The sequence below is a fragment of the Pteronotus mesoamericanus genome, unplaced genomic scaffold (genome assembly GCF_021234165.1).
Source record: "Pteronotus mesoamericanus isolate MK-2021 breed Mesoamerican mustached bat unplaced genomic scaffold, CSHL_Meso_final contig_347, whole genome shotgun sequence".
NCBI classification, from domain to species: Eukaryota; Metazoa; Chordata; class Mammalia; order Chiroptera; family Mormoopidae; genus Pteronotus; species Pteronotus mesoamericanus.
The window spans coordinates 2,754,117-2,775,710 of record NW_026555137.1 but is presented as its reverse complement, the minus strand read 5'-3'; the positions used below and the strand labels follow the sequence as shown (position 1 = coordinate 2,775,710).

At 40.6% G+C, this 21,594-nt stretch overlaps 1 protein-coding gene across 1 annotated transcript in view; it reads right to left on the bottom strand.

The window, feature by feature from the left end:
• KCNT2 (potassium sodium-activated channel subfamily T member 2) overlaps positions 1-21,594 on the bottom strand; it is a 185,678-nt gene that overhangs the window by 72,891 nt on the left and 91,193 nt on the right. Inside the window, exons 9-13 of the mRNA XM_054576572.1 lie at positions 15,286-15,466; positions 13,988-14,152; positions 12,170-12,306; positions 11,320-11,383; positions 8,449-8,557 (exon numbers count right to left, since the gene is read on the bottom strand). Coding sequence (XP_054432547.1) covers positions 8,449-8,557; positions 11,320-11,383; positions 12,170-12,306; positions 13,988-14,152; positions 15,286-15,466 — 656 coding nt within the window. The remainder of the gene's footprint in view (positions 1-8,448; positions 8,558-11,319; positions 11,384-12,169; positions 12,307-13,987; positions 14,153-15,285; positions 15,467-21,594) is intronic.

Below are 21,594 nucleotides of genomic sequence, written 5' to 3'. Positions count from 1 at the left end.
GAGAGCGAGCTGCACGTTGCAGAGGTAAAATGAAACGCCTCCTCGCTCTCCTCGGCTCCCACGGGCAGCTGCCACCCCGTCCCCAGGACCCCTGGGATGGCTCGGGGCCTGTTCTCACTCTGCATCTCTGTTATCGCCTCTCTGCTGGGGCCTCTCTCTTAGCGCCTGTCACCTGAACAGCAGGAGTGGCTCCCTCAATAGTGGCCCCTGAGGGGTCCGCCTCCTCCCCTCCCCTGCGCTCCTCATTTTCCCTGCAGTTACTTTGTTATCTAAAGGTGGACTTTTATACCTTTACCTAAAACTTCCACTAAACTCTCATTACTTCTCAACGCTCCAGCTTTTCAGTAAAGCCTAATTCACAGTTTCACACACATGCGTGCACGCGCGCACACGCACACGCACACCCATGTTCCTGTGTGTACAATATGAAGTTATTAAGTTCCCACACAGTATGATTTGGGACCGTGTTATATAAGAAAAATCCCATTATAATATTTGCTATCTTCAATTACTGGCTATCCCACTGTTAGGGATTCATTATTTCAGAGCTAAAATTTGTATTTTAAGAGGGCCTTCTCAATGCAAAAGTAATTACTCCAGGGATGGAGATATTATATTATATTAAATTAGAAAAACCCTAACTATCTCTAATAAGTCCATCAGATCAACTAAATTCACCAAGCAAAACCTGGTGAGAGCAGACCATGCCTGGAATCATGAGTTTTGATCTGCATGGAAGGGAGCAGGGCTGGGAGGGGTCAGGAGGCCACCACTGAAGCGCTACGTAGAGGACAGGCTCCGCCGGAGCGGAATTTTGGTCAGGATGTAGAGCGCACGGGCTCGCTCGCAGCGGGCGAGAGGAGAAAATCGGCTGTTGGGCTGGCAGCGGTCTGTCTCGCTCATCTCCGCGCCCCTCGTGCGTGGAATCCCCAGTCGCTCACGGCGGGGCCCGGGAAAAATGGGAAAATGGGAGTGAAAAAAGATGCACTGGAAATTCTGTATAAAACCTCGATTTTAAGGAACTACTTTAAAGACTGAAAAACCACGGGTTTAGGGTAATGATGGGGATGGAATGGACAGCACACAGAACTTGGTCTCTAACATTGTATAACTTTGGACGGTGACAGATGGTGACTGGACCTACGGTGACCACGTCATAAGATGATATAGATATAGCCATAGATATATGTGTACAGAGATAGATGTATGTATAGGGATAGATATAAACATGTATGTTTAGATATAGATACATGTATAGGTATAGATATATCTATATGTGTATGTGTATGCCAAGCTTTCTGTTGCATGCCTGAAACTAATATAACTATATTTTAATGAAAAATAAAAGTCAGAGAATGTTCAAAGTTTTGGTGTCTTAACTTTAAAATATAGGATTTCAAAGCATTATGTTCTTAAGTAGGTTGTAAGGAAGGAGTTTAAAATGATGTCTATGTGGGAGTTATATGGGAAATGAAGAAATTATTCAGCAGGAAAAACTCACACTTCAACATTTGGTGAAAGTCAAGCCTTGCACACACATATGTTATTTAGAAACAGCCAAGATCATTTCCAATATTTATATTGCTTTGAAATATTTTTCCAGTCTCTTTTTTGGGAAGGAAAAAGTGAGGCATTAGAATGTCTGGTGGTACATTTAAAAGTAGATGGTGGCTAAGCTGAGACAAGACCTTCACTTTTCAGTAAATCATTTCTCTGGGATGCGTGTGTGTGCATGTTTGTATGTGTGTGCGGATTTTAAACAATATCTTTCTATGTTGGTAACCGCGACTGTCTACTATCAGAAAAATATGTTTATACAATATTGTCAATGATTAATGTTAAAAAGTATTTACTTCTGCCTATCCTTTTAACTTTATTGCAATTGATTTTTTTTTATTCCCAAGACTAACTCCTACTATTCTAGAATAATGATTCATTGTTCCAGGCATGTTTTACTTGCGATTTAGGAAGTATTTAGCTCAGTCAACACTTTCCTAACCTTCCTTTCATTCATGAACTACAATTCAAATTCTGTTATTTATGAAATACCATAATCAAAGCATGGCAAATAAAATTCATGGAAAATTCAGACTCATTTGCAAATTGATTTTTACATTCTTTCCTCCTCCTTGTGGGTGCAATTTACCAATTTGGTTTTTACATCTTCTTACATCTGTTAAAATGAAGTGGGATATTTTCAGAGGGCCTAAGAGTAGAAAGAAAATTTGTTGATAAAGCAAAGAGAATTGAACACTCCCAGCTGACATACACTTTATTTGAGGGGTGACTGTTTACCTAATACAGTGGCTGATTTACTCACATTATGTGGATTCATCTCCCACTGACCTTTGGGTACTTTCCTTTGGCTGGGAGACAAACAGCAAACTTCTTATAAATTCAGCTAATTGGAGACCACAGTTCTCTTCTTAAGTCCACTCAAGACTTTTTACTAAAGGGTTTCTTTCCTTACTAAAATGCATATCTTTCCTTCTCTGCTGTGCAGTTTTTTAAAAAATGAATTTTGGAATGTAGAGCTGAGAAAGAAATATGGGCTTGCTTTTATTCTAATGAAATCTGGCACCGCGAAAACATGACTGACAACTGAAGCACTAGGATGTTTTGCCTTTTTTGTCACAGTTTTGGAACTAAATGGAGGCAATTTATGAAGGGTCAACAAAGTGGGCGCCTCATCGTCTTCCCAGGTGGTTTCTGGCAGAGAGTGGACCTTGGAAGTGCTTTGCTGAAATTGCGAGTCGCACACAAGGTTGATGGAGAATATAAGGCGGTGGAAAATCCCCGTGTTGGAGTAGCCAGAGTGTGGGACCCTGCCACCACCTCTTCTGATGCTACAGTACCAGCTGTCACGTCTTAAAAACCAAGTGCATTGGTAAAAATATTTCTCACAGGCAATGAGATTTCATATAACCAAAGCTGTATTACCATTCCACTTTCAATCAAAAGAGGTTGACAAAAATATGGCAATAGAAAGAATCTTTTTAAAAGTGATACTGTGTAAACGTCCCATAGTTGTTTTATCCACTCATCTCGGGCTACGGAATACTACTTGGCTCTAAAAAAGAAAATTTTGCCCTCTGCAACAGTATGGATGGAACTGGAGAACGTTATGTTGAGTGAAATGAGCCAGTCAGAGAAAGAAGAATACCGTACGGTTTCACTTATGTGTGGAATCTAATGAACAGACTGGACTAGCACGGGAAATGGGGACGGACGCAGAGATGGGGAGCAGGCTGAGAGCCAGTAGCGGGGGGAGGTTAGGGGTGGAGGGGTGGAGCCAAAAGGAGAAAGGACTCACGGACATGGACCGCTGTGTGGTGACTGCTGGGGGCGGGGGTACGAGGCGTCTAAAAGGTGATGTTGAAAAATACAATAAAAATTTTTTTTTAAAATACAGCGAAATAGTGATATGTTCAAGAATGTTGGCCCTGATATACCGGTGAGGAAACAAGTGAGTTTCGGCCAACACTGGAGATGTGTGTGAAGATGCAGGCGCCCCTATAGGCCGAGGACGGCGATCACTGCCGCAAGCGCGCTGGGTTGTATGAAGAACGGCAGTGATCTTACACATACGTGTGAGTGCCCAGGGGAGAGGGGAGGGGGCATTTTGAAATGGCACGTGAAACGTGGTCTTGCTGTGGACTGGGGTTGTGTCAGGGGGCCGGCCTGGGATACGCAGGGCATGTGACCTATAGGACTTGGTGGATTGGATGCAGAAGATGAAAAACGGACTCACGGGTTTTGGGCGTGAATTCCAAATAGATGGTGTTGGGAAGGAGGCGGGGGAAACAGATTCAACGTTAGGGAAAGTCAGCTCTTTCTAGATACCTTCATGTTGGGGCAGCTATTGGAGACCTAATAGGAGGCCTTGACTGTGAAGTGAGAGACAGGAGACTGGGCCCAGGGTGGGGACTGAGGAAGAGATTTGATTTTGGGAATCAGACGAGCAGATGAGCTCACGTAAGGAAAAGGTACATAGGAGTAGCAGAGATTCCACTGTGTAGACAATGGCAACGCTATTTCTTGCTTTCCAATGCTTATGTCTTTTGCTTATTTTTGTAGCCTCACTGCACTTCTTAGGGTTTCAAAGGAAATGCTGAGTAAAAGGGGCTTCAGTAGGCACCCTGTTTATGCCTAATCATAAAGATAGCCTTGCAGTATGTGACCAATATTCTTATTTCCCAGAGAACTTGCCTTAGGTTGAGTTCTGTAGTCATATTTTCCTAACACTTTTTCTTTCTTTTTACTTTTAATTGTCAGTGGGTATTGAATTCTCTCTCAGCTGCTTTTTTTTAAATATCCATTGAAATGATAATAATATTTTTTCCTTTAATGTGATGATCTGTTTCTGGAATAATTTAAAGTTGGTCATTTATTTTTAAATACACCACTTTATTCATTTTGCTAATATATTTTATATCAGTTTTTCAACTGTTAATCATTAGATTAATGTATTAATTATCATTTCTCATGCTATCCTTGATGAGTTTTCTTTCGAGTCTATAAAAGCCCCCTAAAATGCGTTAGGGAGATGTCTTTCTCTTCCTATTGTCTGTAAAATATGGGCCCGCTGACAATTGTGTGCTTTTTGAATGTCTGTCATAAGCTGTTTGTGAAATACCACAGGCATTCCTCAGCTACTTTTGCTGCAAAGACTGAAATTTGTTAAGAGAATGAAAAGTAGGCATTTGAGAGTAATGATAATCATCAATTTAATAAGGTACCCGTTACTAATGGCTGATGTGCTTATGAGAATATAACAACCCTAAGGGATAGTTTCTCTTACTATCTTCATTTTACATTTTGAAGAACTCAAGCTTAGAGAGATTAAAAAGCCTGAGATTTGCAGTTAATATACAGTAGAACAAAGATTTTGACTGATGGTCTTATCTAGAATTTGTAATATTAACCTCTGTACTTTGACAAGTCTATTGTAGAGGACAAATTGCTGGAAGTATACTTTGTTTTTCTATGAGTCAATTTGAGTTTAGTTTATGTTACTTGAATCTCATCATAATTTTTAGTTTGCATGGAATCATATGCAGAAATCTCTTCTCAAAACTCTTATTTTACTCAAGATTTTATCCTGTCTTCGTGCTTCTAGTTCCTCGTCCCCCTCTTGGCGAAAGGAGGGGTTCATACCTTCTCCATCGCTGAAGGCATGACCATGTGACCCCTTCCCTGTGATTGAAGTGGAGATGGTTATTTTAATTAACAGTATAACAATTTATGTGATTATTCAAATGATAGTATAATGATTCAATAATTTAATAAATGCCTATGGTCATTTTGTGCAGGGGAAAAAGACCCTTAAATGATATGAACGGTAGATTTGCACAAAGTATAGTTGCTAGACTGCTACTTTATCTTTGCTTTCTAATAAGTCAAATTTTAAAGTTTCTCCTTTTTATCTATTAAAAACGTTCATCTATGTTCTGAAAATACAGCAGAGTTATGGTAAAAGTTCCACAAATTAGGGTGAATTAAAGAGGCTATTTAAATAAATGGAAATAACATATTTTATATCTTATGATAACTAGAGTCACACTATTTAATATCCATGGCGATACAAGGATAAAAATCCTAATATAATTACAAACATTATCAGTTACCTACTGCTGTGTAACAAATCACCGCAAAGTTCAGTGACTTCAACAGTCACCATTTTACTCTCCAAGTTCTGTGGCCCACATGGTCCTCGGGCTGCCTGGCAGGTTCGCTGGGAGCTGGAGAGGTGGGGTGGCTGGGGTGCGGGAGCCCCACTTTCCACGGGACTTTTTACCCCTGAAAAGCTAACTCAGGAGTGTCCACATGCTGCCTGGGCAGTGGGCCAACGAAGGGAGAGCAGAGCAGCGCCGTGCGCTGAGGGCAGGCTTCTGAAGCCATGTGTCACTCTAACTCATTCTCTTGGTTAAAGCCAGCCACAGGACAGCCCCTGTTCAGGGCCGGGTAAACGGAGTTCACCTCGCATGGGACAGGCTGCCAGGTCGTGCGGCCGTGGGACGGGCACAGGGAGGGGGCCCGTCGGTGGCCACTCTTGTACCAGTCCTTCCCACCAGCTATGTGACAGCACAAAGCCCTGCCCTCTGGATGGCAAACTCTGTCATCTTTTTAATCCCGGGCTGAGATGTAAATGTGTTATATTGGTCTCCGAGTCTCATACATCACCCCAAACTGTTCTTACGGCATTTTAACGCCATTAGGGCGCTTTCATTTTTTCGTAAAGAGTTCCTCCAAGATGTAGTCTCAGCCACAAAGTAATACAGGTGAAAAGAAACTTCAGCAGATGACGGGAGAGAGAAAGCGTGAGGCGAACTGTTGGGATAGAATTTAAAAATATTCCATTCATTTTGATGAGCTTAATCAAAATAATGGCAAAAGAAGAATGTGAAAGAGAATCAGTACAAAGAGCCTTTGTAATTTTCTGATTGTTAAGTAAATTATTTCAGTGATTTTAACCTATCTGTTGTGAGCAAATCGATGGGTTGCTAAAGAAGCGACGATAAACTAAAGTCTGTTCTGAGTTTTAGTTATCAACACGTTTAAAATTAAAGTTGTCTCCCCAAACTAGATATCGTTTTAAGATCCACATTTAGTATCCATTTACCGGGCCCCTAACATGTTGCAGACATTAGTTATTTAGTCCTTATTGCTAATCCTGACCAGTGGAATAGAAACGTCATGCATATTACAGCCCTTTAACAGGAGAGGAGAGGAAGGCACAGAATATGATTTGCCTGCCTGACTCCAGAGTGGTGGCATTCAGGTTCAAGTTCATATTTTTAGGATTTGTCCTAGTGCTATGTCTTTACTGCCTTCCTAAAAATCCTACCATAGCAAGGCATTATCAATATGATAAAAATTTGCAAAAATATCCCTTTAGCCAAATAATAATAAAAATAAGGCAGCTTAGTTACAAAGTTCTTTTAGTTTAAAAAAAAAAAAAAGGACATTTCCTAAAGCCTAATTACATCTCTATGAGGTAATAGATGGAATACTTTAACTTTACAAAGTCTTCCTCAAAGAAGGTACTGTTATTTTTAATTTTCAGTTTAGGAAACAGGCTTAGAGAACCATTTAAATCAGAATCTCCTAAATTAGTACTTTAAAAAAAATTTACCAAAAAGATACTAAAATGCAGCCAGAGTTGAGAGCCATCAGTTTAAATCACATGCTATACATTTTTAGAAAAAATGGCATCATTAGTCACAAAGCTAAAGGATAAAAACAAATTAAACAGCGATAATGTCATGGTTTTCTCATTACCATTTAAAAGTGTTTATAATTTTTTATTTAAATAGTATATAAGGTAATCATTTTAAGATAAGCGAACAGCTCTTTTGAAGGAAATATATTTTGATAACACATAGTTTAAATGATTTACATTTAATGACTTTTGAAGCTTTAGGCTATTCAGGTGAAACAGAATGTTAACACAAACAAGGTACAGACGCATAGACAGAGAACGGCCTGAGAGCTGGCAGAGGGGAGGGCAGGTGGGAGCTGGGTGAGAAGAGGGGACAAATTATCCCCCCAAAAACCAAAACTCACAGGCAGACAACAGTGTGGCGACGACCTGAGGGAAAGGGGGTGGGGGAGGGAGAAGAGGGTAAAGGGGGACGTCACAAATGGTGACGGAGGGAGACGTGACTTGGGGCGGTGAACAAATACAATGTATAAATGATGGACTGTAGAATCGTACACCTGACCTATATAACTTTATTAACCTATGTCATCCCAATAAATTCAATAAAAATTTCAAAAAATAACACAATAATTAAAAAATAATAATACAAGAATTTTAACAATGCCTATTACTCCCTTGATCACAATTACTTCCTACAGAAGTATTCAAGAAAAAAAATAAAGTACCGTTTTACTGTTTAAGTTTCTAAAGTATAATCTCATGTGAATAATTATTTTAAAAAGTGTCTCCAAAAAAAAACTCATGTGTCTTTTTCTAGAATCATTCTCAAAATCTACCCCCAAATCAAATTTATTTAAATATACTTGAATATACTTTAATATATTACTGAATTGTATTGTAAGTTTATATGTGTATTAAATAATCTATAGCAAGATCTTATCTATGTGGAAATGTAATTATAAATTAATAGATATAACACTCGAAGCTTGTGTTTATATTATGCACAAGTTACCACTGTTAATCGAGTGAGGCTTAACAAGTGTACAGCAACATCAGTTGCTAAAATCGCCAAATTATATGACAAAGTAAGATTCACCCCAAATCATTATCTTGTCACATTTTAATGTGACTAAATTCTCTCACAACAAGCCGATGATAAAAAGAAAACCTTCTGTTCAGTAGCGACATGAATGTAATAAGTTGCCACTAACTTCAAAGGCGGAATTCTCACAATCACAATGGGAGTTAGAGAAAATTCAAAGGATCTTATTTTAGACTAAACTTACCAGCAAATTTGATATGAAATTTATTTTCAGGCTTTAATATCTGGACGTACAAAGGGCAGTTTGGAGCAAAATCTTTTACAGCCCACGCTCTCAAAATTGTTTGGTGGTCCTGAAATGAAAAAAACAACAAAATATCATGGAAAATGTATAAAGGTGCTGCATGATCAAACTAGGCACCTGGACCAAGCCCTCATCCACGATATAGTCTCTACAAAAAGATAAAGCAAAATAAGATGACCTAGGTTAAAAAAAAAACCCCAAAAACAATATGCTTATGAACCTTTAGTGAATCAAAGAGCAGCGTTCCGTGAAATTAACACCGTTTTGGATTTAATATCCTGGTAGGATTTAAGCCAAGCCCGGGGGAAGCGGCGGGGAGTGGGCTGTGGGGACTGGGGAAGCCACTTCTCTGTGGGAAAGAATGTTTGCAGCAGCAACTAAGCCGGGCCCCGCCTAAGACGCGGCATCTGACACAGAGCAGACTCAGGACTGAGCAGCCCAGGGGCCTGCAATGTTGGATTCTACTTAGCAGAGCGCAACATTTTCCTGGGGTCTATGCTGTTTTTCTTTTCTTTTTTTAATTTTTTTTAATTGATTATGCTCTTACAGCTGCCCCCATGTTCCCCTCTTCACCCCTCGCCACCCAGCACCCCCTGCTCCGTTAGGCCGACCCCGCACCCTCGTCATGTCCATGGGTCATGCGTGTAAGTTCTAACTGGATCAGGTGCCCACACATGTAAGGATGACCAATGGTGGATGTAAGCGGTAGCCGACGCCTGTGCCCAGACGCGAGCACACTAGCAGCAGCCTGCCCTCGTGTTGTAACTAAGTCACTGAAAGTCTCCCTGTCCAAGGGCCATAGACACTTCTATGAAGCTTCACTCCCATGGACATGGCACAGCTGACCCTCCAGCCTCTGCCAAAGAAGCACACAGGCTATGCCTGCACTTGGTGGCACCGGCTTCGCTTCTTCGCCCTTTCTATCCGTCCAGACCTGACGCTTCATGCGGTCCCCAGGACCCCGGGCCTTCTCTTCTCCGCGTCCCTCTGCTCCAAGCCACCCCAACTCTGACAGTCACCGGAACGAAATGGTTTTGCGTATGCTTCCTCCGAGTTCCTCTTTTCTGTTGTTTGTTTCTTCATTCGTTATTTTGTTTTTGTAAGAGATTTTCTTAAATGCCTGGAGACCCCTGTTTCCTCCACACAAGGAGGTGTGAAGCGCGCAGCAGGTGTGCGGGACCTTGGTGGGGACCCTGCCTGCGCACGGACAGCTCCGTCTCCCTGCCCTTCCGCCGCTCAGGGCCCCGTGGCGTTCTCTCCTGTGACGCCGGTTCCCCAGAGGACCCCCGCCCGCTGCACCCGCGCGTCTGGCTGTCAGGGCCCGGGCCAGGCGCGGGGCAGGGCGCTCTGCGCTCCTTGGGGTTCTGGAGGAGGGTTCCCGGACTGAACTGCGCGAGGAGCCAGCCTCTGCTCCCAGGACGGGAGCGGCCCCCTGCAATGGACTTGCTGCTCGAAGAGTCTGACGTTTCCCTACAGGCCCCTCGGCCCCACGCACGTGCCCGGCCCAGCCCGCAGGCCCGCTCAAAGGCGCCGGCGCCTCTCGTTCCTGAGACTTTGGAGCTTCCAGTTGTGAAAAGCTGCCTTTTTGATTTTTTTCTTTTTTCAACTTGAATTTTAATTTCCTTCTGCTTTTACCACTCATCTCTCGGCTGTCCAGCGTCCGAACCTGCTGCGTTAGCGTTTGCTCGTCGGCCGTCTCCTCTGTCCACGTGGTGGCATCTCCCCCGCCCTCCCCTGTCAGGCCAGCAGCGCGCCCTGCGCGCCGGGCCGCACGGGCTCCCTGGAAGTCCCAGATCTGCGCTGCCAGGGCTCCTCTTAACGGTGTTAGGCGTGTATTTCCTAGTGCTTCCTTTGTAACTCAAAAAAAATGATGGATCCCGGAGGACTGCAAGGATTCTAACACAGTCACCACTGAGGACCACAAGACTGACGAGGACATACGCTAAGCAATCAGGGAAACATGTCATGAGGAAGTTCGGGCAAGGGGGTGAGGACCACAGAATGCTTTCCCACACTAAGGGCTGACAGTCCGAAATTTATGTGAAAAGGGAGCCTATTAGGTGTCCTGAAAGACGCAGGCATACTTTGCCTTGTCCCAGCCTCATCTGTCTGTGGACCGCAGATATGGCTAGAGATGGACTCCTTGTCATAGGAGCGCAAGTTAACAGTACCTATTCAACAAAATAATAAAGCACCTCTTAAACATAATAACAGTAAAATGATACAAACAGAAGTTATAATTTTGTAAACTACCATTTTACTTAATTATACATTTATAGAAATTTAGGTTTAAAAAAAATACATCATGAAGACCACAAGTTGAGATGTGGTTCAGAATCACCGGGATGTTTTTAAAATACACAGGTTTCAGTCCCCACCCCCATAGATTCCGAATACAGTTTTCACGCATGCCTGCCTTTTAGTAAGTCTTCAGCCGATTCCAGTGCAGGCTGCCTGACCCAGCTGCCGTGTTTGGAAGCTGAGAAATTGAGACCATTTTAACAAAATTACATAGGATAAGGCATGCGTAATGCCAAAATGGTCTTGTTTGTGTGTATGTGAGACTCGTTTCATTCTAATCAACAGAAAACCCAAGTATCAGTGCAAACCACTTCAGAAAACCTGTGCTGACACTGTCTATGAGGCAACTAAACATATAATATGGCAAAGACCGTGTCAAGATATTTGTTTCTTTTTAGGAAAATTTTACGTCACGAGCATTTAGTGCTGAAAGATTAAAAATGATCAAATTAAAAAAAAATCTTCTAAGGTGAAAGGAAAAAATTTCTAGCAGAGATTTTAGACACTTACAGAGGATGTCCTATCCACCTCGCAGCGGCTGCTCAGAATAAAACAGGCCTCGGCGTCATCCATCCTGAATGCAGACAGAAAAACAAAATAATCGCACACCGAAACACCTGTGTAGTGTCTGAAAAGTTGGACTTCAATGTTTAGTCCAGTGCACACAAACTAAATGTAAACTCTGAGAATTCTTAAACTTAAATGGAAGTTCGACTTCAAGACCATGGCTGTATTGGACTATGAGTAAAATCATTGTTGAACTGGCTCTATAACTCAGGAGTTTATAATGATGGAAGCAAAAGACATCATGCGATGATTATATATCGTATTTCCTCATATACTGCGGACCTTGAATAATGCTGTTTCCTTTAATGTCATTCTGATAAGATTTCATAGGAACGTAACCCTTGTTTCTTATCAACCCGCCTATGATAAAAGTTGTACATCCTTACAACTCAAGGATAAATATGAAGATATATTTAAAACTTTAAAAGCAGCAGCCAACACCAAGCAAAGCCACGCCTGCTAGGAATCGCGTCTGGCTTCTGAAACTACGGATGTTGGGGGCAGACGCGCGGCCTCCCTGGCGTCCCAGCTCATCGCTGTCGCCCGAGCGAGCCAATCGCTACCATAGGCACTGTGTCGTGTGGCTACGGTCTCCGGCCACCTCTGCGCCAAGACACCACACTGATTTAGTGTTTTTTACCTTTCCAGTTGGCCAACACTGGGACTCCTGCAAAACTCTGTATTCAGAAGTCCTGTGGCTCATCAGGCAGCACAAAACAAAGCTAAACTCTGGAGGAGAGAAATGGCGTCAAGCACTGTCAGATGGAAAATGGGGGGTTGGGGGGGTACCTACTTTGCTCTCAGCAGGTCCTGATCTTTAAGGGCTGAACCCTGAAGGTAGATGACTCTTTGTGACCACATTGGGATCTGCAGCACCCTGCGAACTTGCACGTCCATTTCGGTAGGACACAAAATCACCACATAATAATCCTGTTCGGAACAAAGAGGGCGATGGAAGGGGAGCACTACCGCTCCGGTTATACTGCACAGGTGCGCAGAACATCAAAGAACATTCTGGAAGATAACGAACTAGACATGAAGTCTTGCTAATAAATAACCATTTGCATTTATAGCCCCAGCCTGCATTAAATAAAACAAGACTCTAAGAAACGTAACTGAGATGTATAAATCTCATAAATCAATACTTTTCCGTTCTGACCTTGTTCAATCTTATTAGTACTATGAAAAGAAGAGGGTTCGTGTTTGCAGTCAGCACACATTTCCAGTCTCTGAACTGCTCATCTTGACGCTAACTCTAAAATATACACAGCGTGTCAGGCAAAAAGCTTAGGTATAAATTCATACTTCAAACATTTCCTTGTGGAATAAAAACTGATGGTGATTTACATCATTTGGTAATATGATACAATGATAATATTGAAAATTTTCTGATATCAGAATGGATAAGGATTTACAAAAATATTGATAATGCTAACACAGTAATTAAAGAATTTGAGATCAAAAATTTCAAAATAATGGTCCTTTGGAGAAAATATAACGGTACCATTCATGATGAGATGGTTTAAAACAACTGATCTATGGGAATTACAAGTCTCTGGGAAGCAGTCCTCAGTTTATCACTAAAATATGTCTAGTGAACTTTTTTAGAGTTTTAAGAATTCTCCATATTGATTTTAGACTAATATCAATAAATTACCAGGGATCAGAATTTTCCTCCAAAGATTTTCTTTATAGGTTATAATGAATAAATCTGAAATTATTTAATATGAGAATAAAAACCCAACAAATAAATATGGAGCTTCTCCAAAAAATCCAAATTATATGAAAACAAAAGAATGTGTTATATAATTTAGGTATCACTTATAAATAAGATTTTTTAATATATAAAAATTATATTTAAAAGTTCTTTTAAGTATTCATGAAAAAAATCTATTTCAAGGCAAGGTAATTAGATATACTCAAGTACTGTTCTGATCTCAGAATTGTCCAGCTTTGTGACACAAATTTATTGAAGAAAAACAGGATACTCAAGTAGTTCTTTGCTATTTGGACTGAATTTAGTGGTTTAAGCAGCAAATATTGCCCACTTCACATTGGCCCAGAGCTGTGGCAGGCATAAGAAGTATCTGAGCATTTAATCTGCATCGACGAAGAGATTTTTCTTGAATTCATATCTTTAATTCAGCTAGTTATTGTCCAATTTTTGGTTATTTATTGCTACTATCAATATGACCTAGTTACACCCCAGAAAACAAAAGGAAAAAAAAGAGCTTCCAGACTTCTATGTGGCATTAGCGACACTTGATAAAACCGACGGGTTCAAGTGAGCAGATGATACTGAGATGACTTGCTCATTGTTTTATTATATGTTTAATTTCACTGTTTCATAAAAATATCATTTATGCATTATCCCAGGGAGAAAAACGTCAATCATTTTAATTCACAGAAACCTTTCTCTAGAGCATTGACAGAACTCCATCTGTCTTTTAGTGTAGATACAGAAGGAAGCTAAAATACTGTGTATTCCTTCGGCATTTTTCCTATGTTCCTGGTTACATTTGTACTTCTTCCTTTACACTCTCTCAAATTGATGCCGACCATGTGTTGGCAGGTCGGATCCGGTGCCACACACAGCGTAACTGACATGTACCTGCAGTCTTGGATGAGCATAGAATTCATTTAAAAAGTCCATGAGCAAGTCGATCTTCAGCGAGCTGACACAGAGAACCACATGTTTTTCCGTTTGGGCTCTGTGTCGACTGTAATTTCCACCGGACTTTTGCCTCTCCATCCACAGATAGGCCAGCTGTTCAAACTGGAGCACAGTTTTCACATGTGAAGGGAAAACACAGGACATGACAGTAACAGCCCGTGCCCCCCATCCCCGTTCATGGGGCGCGCTCAGTCCCCTCAGGCGGAACCCACGGAGCCCCCGACGGCCAGCACCCCTCCGGCCGCACCTCTGGCTGAGGCCGTGGAGGGCCCTGTGCCTCCAAAGGCTCCAGGCCTCTGCGGGAACGTAGCGGTGTGACTGTCCTAGGGAGGGGTGGCAGGGCGTTACGCCCAGGAGAGCGTGCAGCCACGACACGCCTCGCGCCGCTGAGTCCAGAGAAGAGCCCCCCCGGCCTTTCCCCCGCGCTCTCCTGTGCAGGGCGTCCCTGGCTCATGCATTCAGGGGGCCTCGCCACGGCGACACAGGCCCCTCCTGCACGGGAGGGAGCGTGTGTGGAAGGGGGCCGGGGTGTGGGCAGCGGTGGGAAGGTCATTTTTATACGTGCGTGAAGGATGTCTCGAGACCCTGGATGTCTCGAGACCCTGTGGCCAAAGTTGGCAATGGAAGGTACGAGTCTGATTTGTATTTGCCGTTTCCTGTTTCTAACCCGCCCACCCATGGATACCCCAAACTCCTCTGAAGGAATGATTCAAAGATTGTATCGATTTATCTTATGTCTCATTTTATATCTCTGTCCCTTTGTGAGCACCTTGTCCACTCCCCTAAATGCTACATAATAGTTATATATCCTCTTCAGGTTTTATTTTAGTTGACTAATATATGTAATCAATTTTTATTTATCATGATGTTTGGCTTTTCGATGGTTATAGGAGTCCAGAGAAATCAACCCTTCATAAGTGTGTTTCCTTGATCTATCATTCTATGATTAAAAACTATCATCCCATGATCCTCTCATAGACAAATGCCTGATACTGAAAAGAAACATCTTGAAAAGTTGAACTGAGATGTGAACTCTGACTTGAGTGAAGGGGAGAGCCCCTCCGTTTCTAATACAATGCAAAACTCCTGAGACAATTTTACTAAGTTGACTCCATGCAGTAATGGGATGCGTTAAGATATTAGACGACTACACCAGCCTACATTTTTTGTTCGGCGTGGAAGACTTGGCTTTGTAAGACTCACGTGCCTGTAACGTTTGCCGCGGCGACGTTTACCTGAATGGGCAGGACCACGAGGGCGACACAGATCATAGCGACGACGAAGAGCTTGGACGGCCACGTCTCCGGGGTGACGTCCCCGAAGCCCACCGTAGAGAAGGTCACGATGCAGAAATAAAGGGAGTCGAAGAGGTTCAGCTTCTTGCCTATTCGTTCCAGATGCTGGATCCCACAAATGCTGAAGACAGAAACGGGCGTTAAAATGTCAAGTGTCCGATTGGGCACATTATTTCTCATCCTTTTGTGTTTGAAAGTTGAAGCACGTTTCCTAACAGTTGGGATCTTACATGGTACATTTTCCCCCCTCGGGAAAATATAGTCATTACATTTTTTCATTACATTACATTAACCAGATGCAGTTTTAGTTTGAAGTTAAAAATGCTTCTTTAGGATAGATAGATACACAGCTTATTGCTACTCTATTATGTAAGTCTCGAGGCTAAGCCTGTTTTAGCACTGAAACAGCCCTGACCTGCATTATGCTTAGACGTGATTTTTCTCATGTATTAGCTCTTTTTCCCAGAACTGCAAGTGCTGCAGCATGCCATATGAGGAACCGAAGCTATTTCACAATTATAATCCATTTGAATATAGATCGCTATCTTACTTCATTCACAGATGTCCTTGGCGTCATTATTAAATGAAAACTGCCTCTTCTCCCTGACCACAATTGATGAACTTCAGTTAATTATTATTTTGTGTCTGTACCCAGAAGTGATTTTAATGATGGGCACAGATTTTCTGATAAACTAAATCCAAGAATGTGCTCAGATACAGCACATTCATGATCAAAATATCCTATTTTGTCTTATTTTAAAGGAGATGCATCTTTACAGTCAACACCAAGTTAAACCATTTAAATTATATCTTGTATTGAAAGTAGCAGAAGAATTTAATAAGGTAGAGATTAACATAATTATTTAATACATTATGTAAATTATATAATAAAATATCTTGTAGATTAATAAATTATATAAACATAGTAAGAGGTTAAAATATTATATAAAATAATTATAGCTGGTGGATATTAGTAAGCATTCTATTATCTTTAAATTTTATACTAATGAAAATTAATATTGTTTTGTGACTGAGCAGTAATATTTTTTAAAAGCTGACTTTAAATGCTTGATTTTAGTGGATACCTAATTGTAACAATATTTTTGTTGATTATCCTGTATCCTCTGCCTAAACATTTTAAATAATGTACTGCAATTTAAAATAGAAAAAAATTAGCCAATATCACATCGTGTTCTCTATTTAATTTTTTGTTTAGTTAATAGGCATAAAAGTTGCTCAGATTCATTTGTAGTGATTGACTTTGAGATGAAATGTAGCAAGTAAATAAAACTTTCTTTTAATTCCTCTATTATAAAAAATACCTGTAAATTTCAAATAAGAAAAAAAAAGCTTGCTATAAAATCAATAGGTACTAAAAATAATTTTACTTAAACTTTTCATAGTGGAAAATTGATAACCTAATATCATGCAGGGGTGTCCAGCCTTTTGGTGTCTCTGGGCCACACTGGAAGAAGAATTGTCTTGGGCCACACATTAAATACATTGCGACACATAATCACAAGAAAACCTCACACTGTCAAGTAAATGTACGATTCTGTGTTGGGCCCCATTCATAGCCATCCGGGGCAGCAGGCAGCTGGGGGCCAGGGGTTGGGCACCCGTGAGATCCTTACAAATCTTTATTCATACAAATCCATTTCCTAACGATTTTTTGTGCCAAGCATGGTGCCACATGTTGGAGGTGCGTGAGTGTGACACTTGTCTACATGTAAAGTGAAAGATTTTGACCTTGCCTTTATAACACTTCTACTAATAAGATCACAGATTAACCATCCAGCATTTAATTTATCACCCGAGTAATGCTAACTAAGATAATTACTTAAGCTTTTTAAACTTTCAGCTCCTCAACGGAAAATTAAAGGTACTATCAACTTCATGTGGTTACTACGCAAAATGCCAGACACATAACAATACTCAGTGAATGCAGGAACAGTTTTGTTACTTATTTTCCAGCCCTGCTTAAAAGAAAGATAAGCGCAAAATGAGTCAAACGGAAGGATCAAACATCTGCACAGAAAGATGACAGCCTTCCCTGTCAACCTGACGACCGAGTTGGGGACAGTGAGGAAGCGGGGTGTCTAGCCCTGTTTACGATGGATTTACTGGCAGTTATGAGCAGCAGGGAAAGTATCCAGGAATGAGGGGCTGCACCCCATCCAGGGTCTGGCCGAGCCGCTGTGGGCAGCGGCCGAGCCTGAGGAGGGCAGAAACGAGCGTTAGGCAACGTTCGATGTGAACCCGTAACCTTTACCTTTTAACAAAGACCTGTCCTGCTGACACCAGGCGACCTTTGGAGAGTCCACTGTCGTCATTTACTGAAACTGACAACTAATTCTTGGTAACAGTTGGGAAAAATGTCAATATCAGGCCAGTAACTTGCTATAAAAATAGCTACTTATCACCGAGATTGCTTGAAGGAATTTCTATTGTAATCATATGAAAACCTGCATATATGTATGTCATATATACATATAATTATGGTAACTACTAAGTATATCATTATATGGTAATATTTTAAGATTCAAATGTTAAAATAGTTATATTTGAGGGGAATAACTCCAATAGAATTTATCTTTTTATATTATTTTTACATACATACTTATACTTCACTTTATCATTTAAACAGGTATTTAATGTAACTTATGGATTTTTTATTCTATGACAGCTACAATGAAATAGATCTACTTTTTAGATATTCTGTGCATTTTTCAGATGCAGAGAATTCCTGCCAGGCACATACTTATGTTTTTTGCATAATTGTGGCTGGTTTCACAATACTGAGCTTGCAGTGGACTTCCAAAATGATTTCACTTAACCTTTTCTGCCTTAACATAAGCCATTTTTATCTGAGCACCTTTTGTGACAATGTTTATCTTAAGGATTACTGTCACCAAATACCAGCCGTTCAGGAGTTTTGTAGCCTGGTATGTTGGCAAGTCTTCCTGCCTGGGTGTGGACATGCATGTGAGCTGTGCAGAGCAGAGGACCAACGGCCAAGCAGCAAGCGTGTTCTTAAATGCACGCTCAGCGCTTGGCCATCCCCGATGTGCGCTAGGGACAGAGAGAACTGTCCTTGGCAACTTCAGATCATCTCCTACAATCAATGAGGATGACAGACTGGCTATGAAAGGAGAACCATTTGAAACAAATACAGCTTGGGAGGGGTATAACATTTTATTTGGTTTTCAATCAATGCTTGTTGATCTTCCCATATGACCTATAGATATCAGGGGATAAAGCCAACAATAATAATGGTGTAAGGTCAGGAATAGTAGGGAAATTTTGATGGTAGGGAGGGGTAAGAATTATTTCATTTTTGGATATGTTGACTCTGTCATTCCTATAAGTGATGTACATTCAATCCAATGCTATAATGTATTTTATGTATATAATATATATTTAATATATAAAAGTATCTATAAAATATATATTAAAAGTACATATATATGCACATACCTATAATGAGGCTTTCTTACACTCCTTGAGTAAACCCTACCTGGTGGTAATTTTGTTACAGTTCTAATATTTTCAATTCCAAAAGTAGTAATATTCACTTATTACAAGACAAATAATAAGTATGTAAATGAGAAGTTAATAATATCAACACACTCCTGTCTACCTTCAGGGTAATTGCTATTTAGTTAAGTCTTTTTTTCTGCTTGTTTGCTATTTGGTTTTTAATGAAAGTGCAGTTTTGACTTTTATTGGCAATTTATTGCTATAGGATTTTTATAGCCATCTTTTTAAAGGGACCTTGGTCTATAATGTTATATCTCAAGATACTTTCCTTGAAAAGACGATTTGGCAGAAGTTGTTAACCAGACACAAGGTTCTGTAATCAAATACATTTTGCAACTCTGAGTTAAGCATATTTTATTTAGCAAAGACTTTTCAGATATTTTTAATGAGTTTATGTTTATTATAGTTCTAAGAGTGGAATTTTTATAGGATTAACCAAATGTAGCTGCCAAAGTTCTTAGTTTGGGTAGAGTGTCTCAGAGGATTAGGGTTTTATGAACTGAATGCTGAGAACATTAGCTCATATTCTGTGCTTTGTCTGAGTATGTTAGAACCACAGTGTAGCTTAATTATTAAATGATGTGGGTAGCGTTTCACCTTTGTCCACGCCCTAGATTAAACTGCCTTAGATTAACTGTTCCCTGAAGAAATTTCATAGTGGAACTGTCAGGCCCAAAAGTTTTATTTTTTTTAAAGGAGATGAAAAGATATAATTTTAAAACGCCATCTCTACCCTTAATCTCAATTTAATATTGCTTAAAAACCCACACATGCATTTTGGAGTGACCTGCTATTCCATCCATAGATTCACAAGAATCGTATGTCCCACTCCTCATTCTTTGGTGTTTACGGACTCCCTGCAAACCTGGACTTCGAGCACAGTTAACGAAGGACAGTTTATGAAGACAGCCCACAGCAACCCTCCTGAGCCCTGGTAAGCATCCAAGCAGCGTCTCCTCCCTGCTCACAGAGAAGCTGAGAGGAGAGAACAACTTTTTTCATAAGCACTGCAATTATTTAAAACGTGGACCACCAAACTGAATGTGCCATATGGAAAGGAAGACTTCAAATTGTTTCTCATTTAAAAATTTTTTAATTCTACTTTTTTTGTTAACTGGAATACTGTTAAATGTCGGAAAAGATAATTTTAGTTAAAGAAACTATGCTAACACATGCAGAAATCATAACAACGTTTATTTTAAAAGAATTATGGCCCACTTTTGCACTAAATCCATAGAGCCATGATGTAGATCATACCAAGCATTTAATTTCCAATTATCCTTAGAAATAAAAGGACTAATATAAAATGAAATTTATTCCTTCAGTCTCATTTTAACGATACACTCCTCCATGTAGAAGAGCTCACATCTTAATTTACAGATTTTAAAATCCACTTCTTTATTCTTTCCCTCACCTAGTGAGAAAAGATCACCAGAGAGAAATTATCTAAGACCGCACCATCATTAACAGGGCGCTGAGTGTTCTTTCTCATCTCAAATACTCCGATAAAAGCGCGTCGACATTATCCTTTGCCAGTCCTATAGAATATATTTCTCCTAACAAAATTATATTAGATTAATTTATTGCATCTCATCTCCTTTCCCCATTAATTGATTGAGATAAAATAAAAACATCTGCTGAATGATCTTGGAAAATCTCTTACAGACCCATCGGCCTACGGGCATCACTGTTACAGCGGATGCAGACGGAAGAGGGTCTGCACCGATGCCGTAGTTCACGGAGGGGAGAGTGAGACTTCCAATCACGTCCCGCTTTCTTCTGTGTCCCCCGGGGTTTCTGCTGCACTGAGCGTGTACTCACGCTCATCCGGAAGAATTTACTAAGAAATGTGTGCCGCATCTTAATGCAAAATGTGTTTCCCACTGTGAAGTGGGAGAAAAGTAGACAAAAAAACAATGCAGAAAGATAAAAGAAAGGATCAAAACAGGTTAAACCAGGTAAAAACAGGGAGACAAAATCATTACGATCAAAAGTATAACATGGTAAAATCAAGAATCAAGTCAAATCACAACCATGTTCTTCTTTAAATTCTCACTTGAGGAAATGTCAATATTAAGGAATTGAACCATTCCTGAGAAAAATGGGGAGCCCTCTCACCAACAGAAAGTATTATAATTATTTCCATAATTGTAAAACAGAGCAACATGACTAAGACTGTTAACAATGACAACATGTGACTTAATCACCTTATATCCCTATTAATTACAAATTTTGTTATTTATTCCTTTTTACCTCTTAGAAAATGTTAGGGTTTTCTTTCCTGAAGCTTCAATACAGTACTCGTAATTTTATTTTTGCTCTATGGCGGATCATTGGCATTTGAAGAAGTTTTGAATTTGTTGGTTCGCTCCTATCAGGCAGAGTACTGGGCACTGGGGAGAAGCGGTTCCAAAGACCAGCAAGACGACTTCCGCGACGGCGCTTAGAACCCAAGCGGAAGGGGCGGAGAAGGCCGTCTCAAGGGCACATGTAGAAGTACCCAAGGGAAGCGCCTGGTGCTGGGATTTCCTCTAATAACAGGTTCCAGTATGTCAGGCTTCCACGAAAAAGTGATGCTCACATTCATAGAAAAAGGGTAAGTGAGACTTCACCCTGCGGAGAAAGGAGGGAGAGCATCGGAGGGCCAGGGAGGTCCGCGTGATGGAGGAAGTCAGAAAAAAACCAGAGGACCTTTGAGCAAAAATCAAC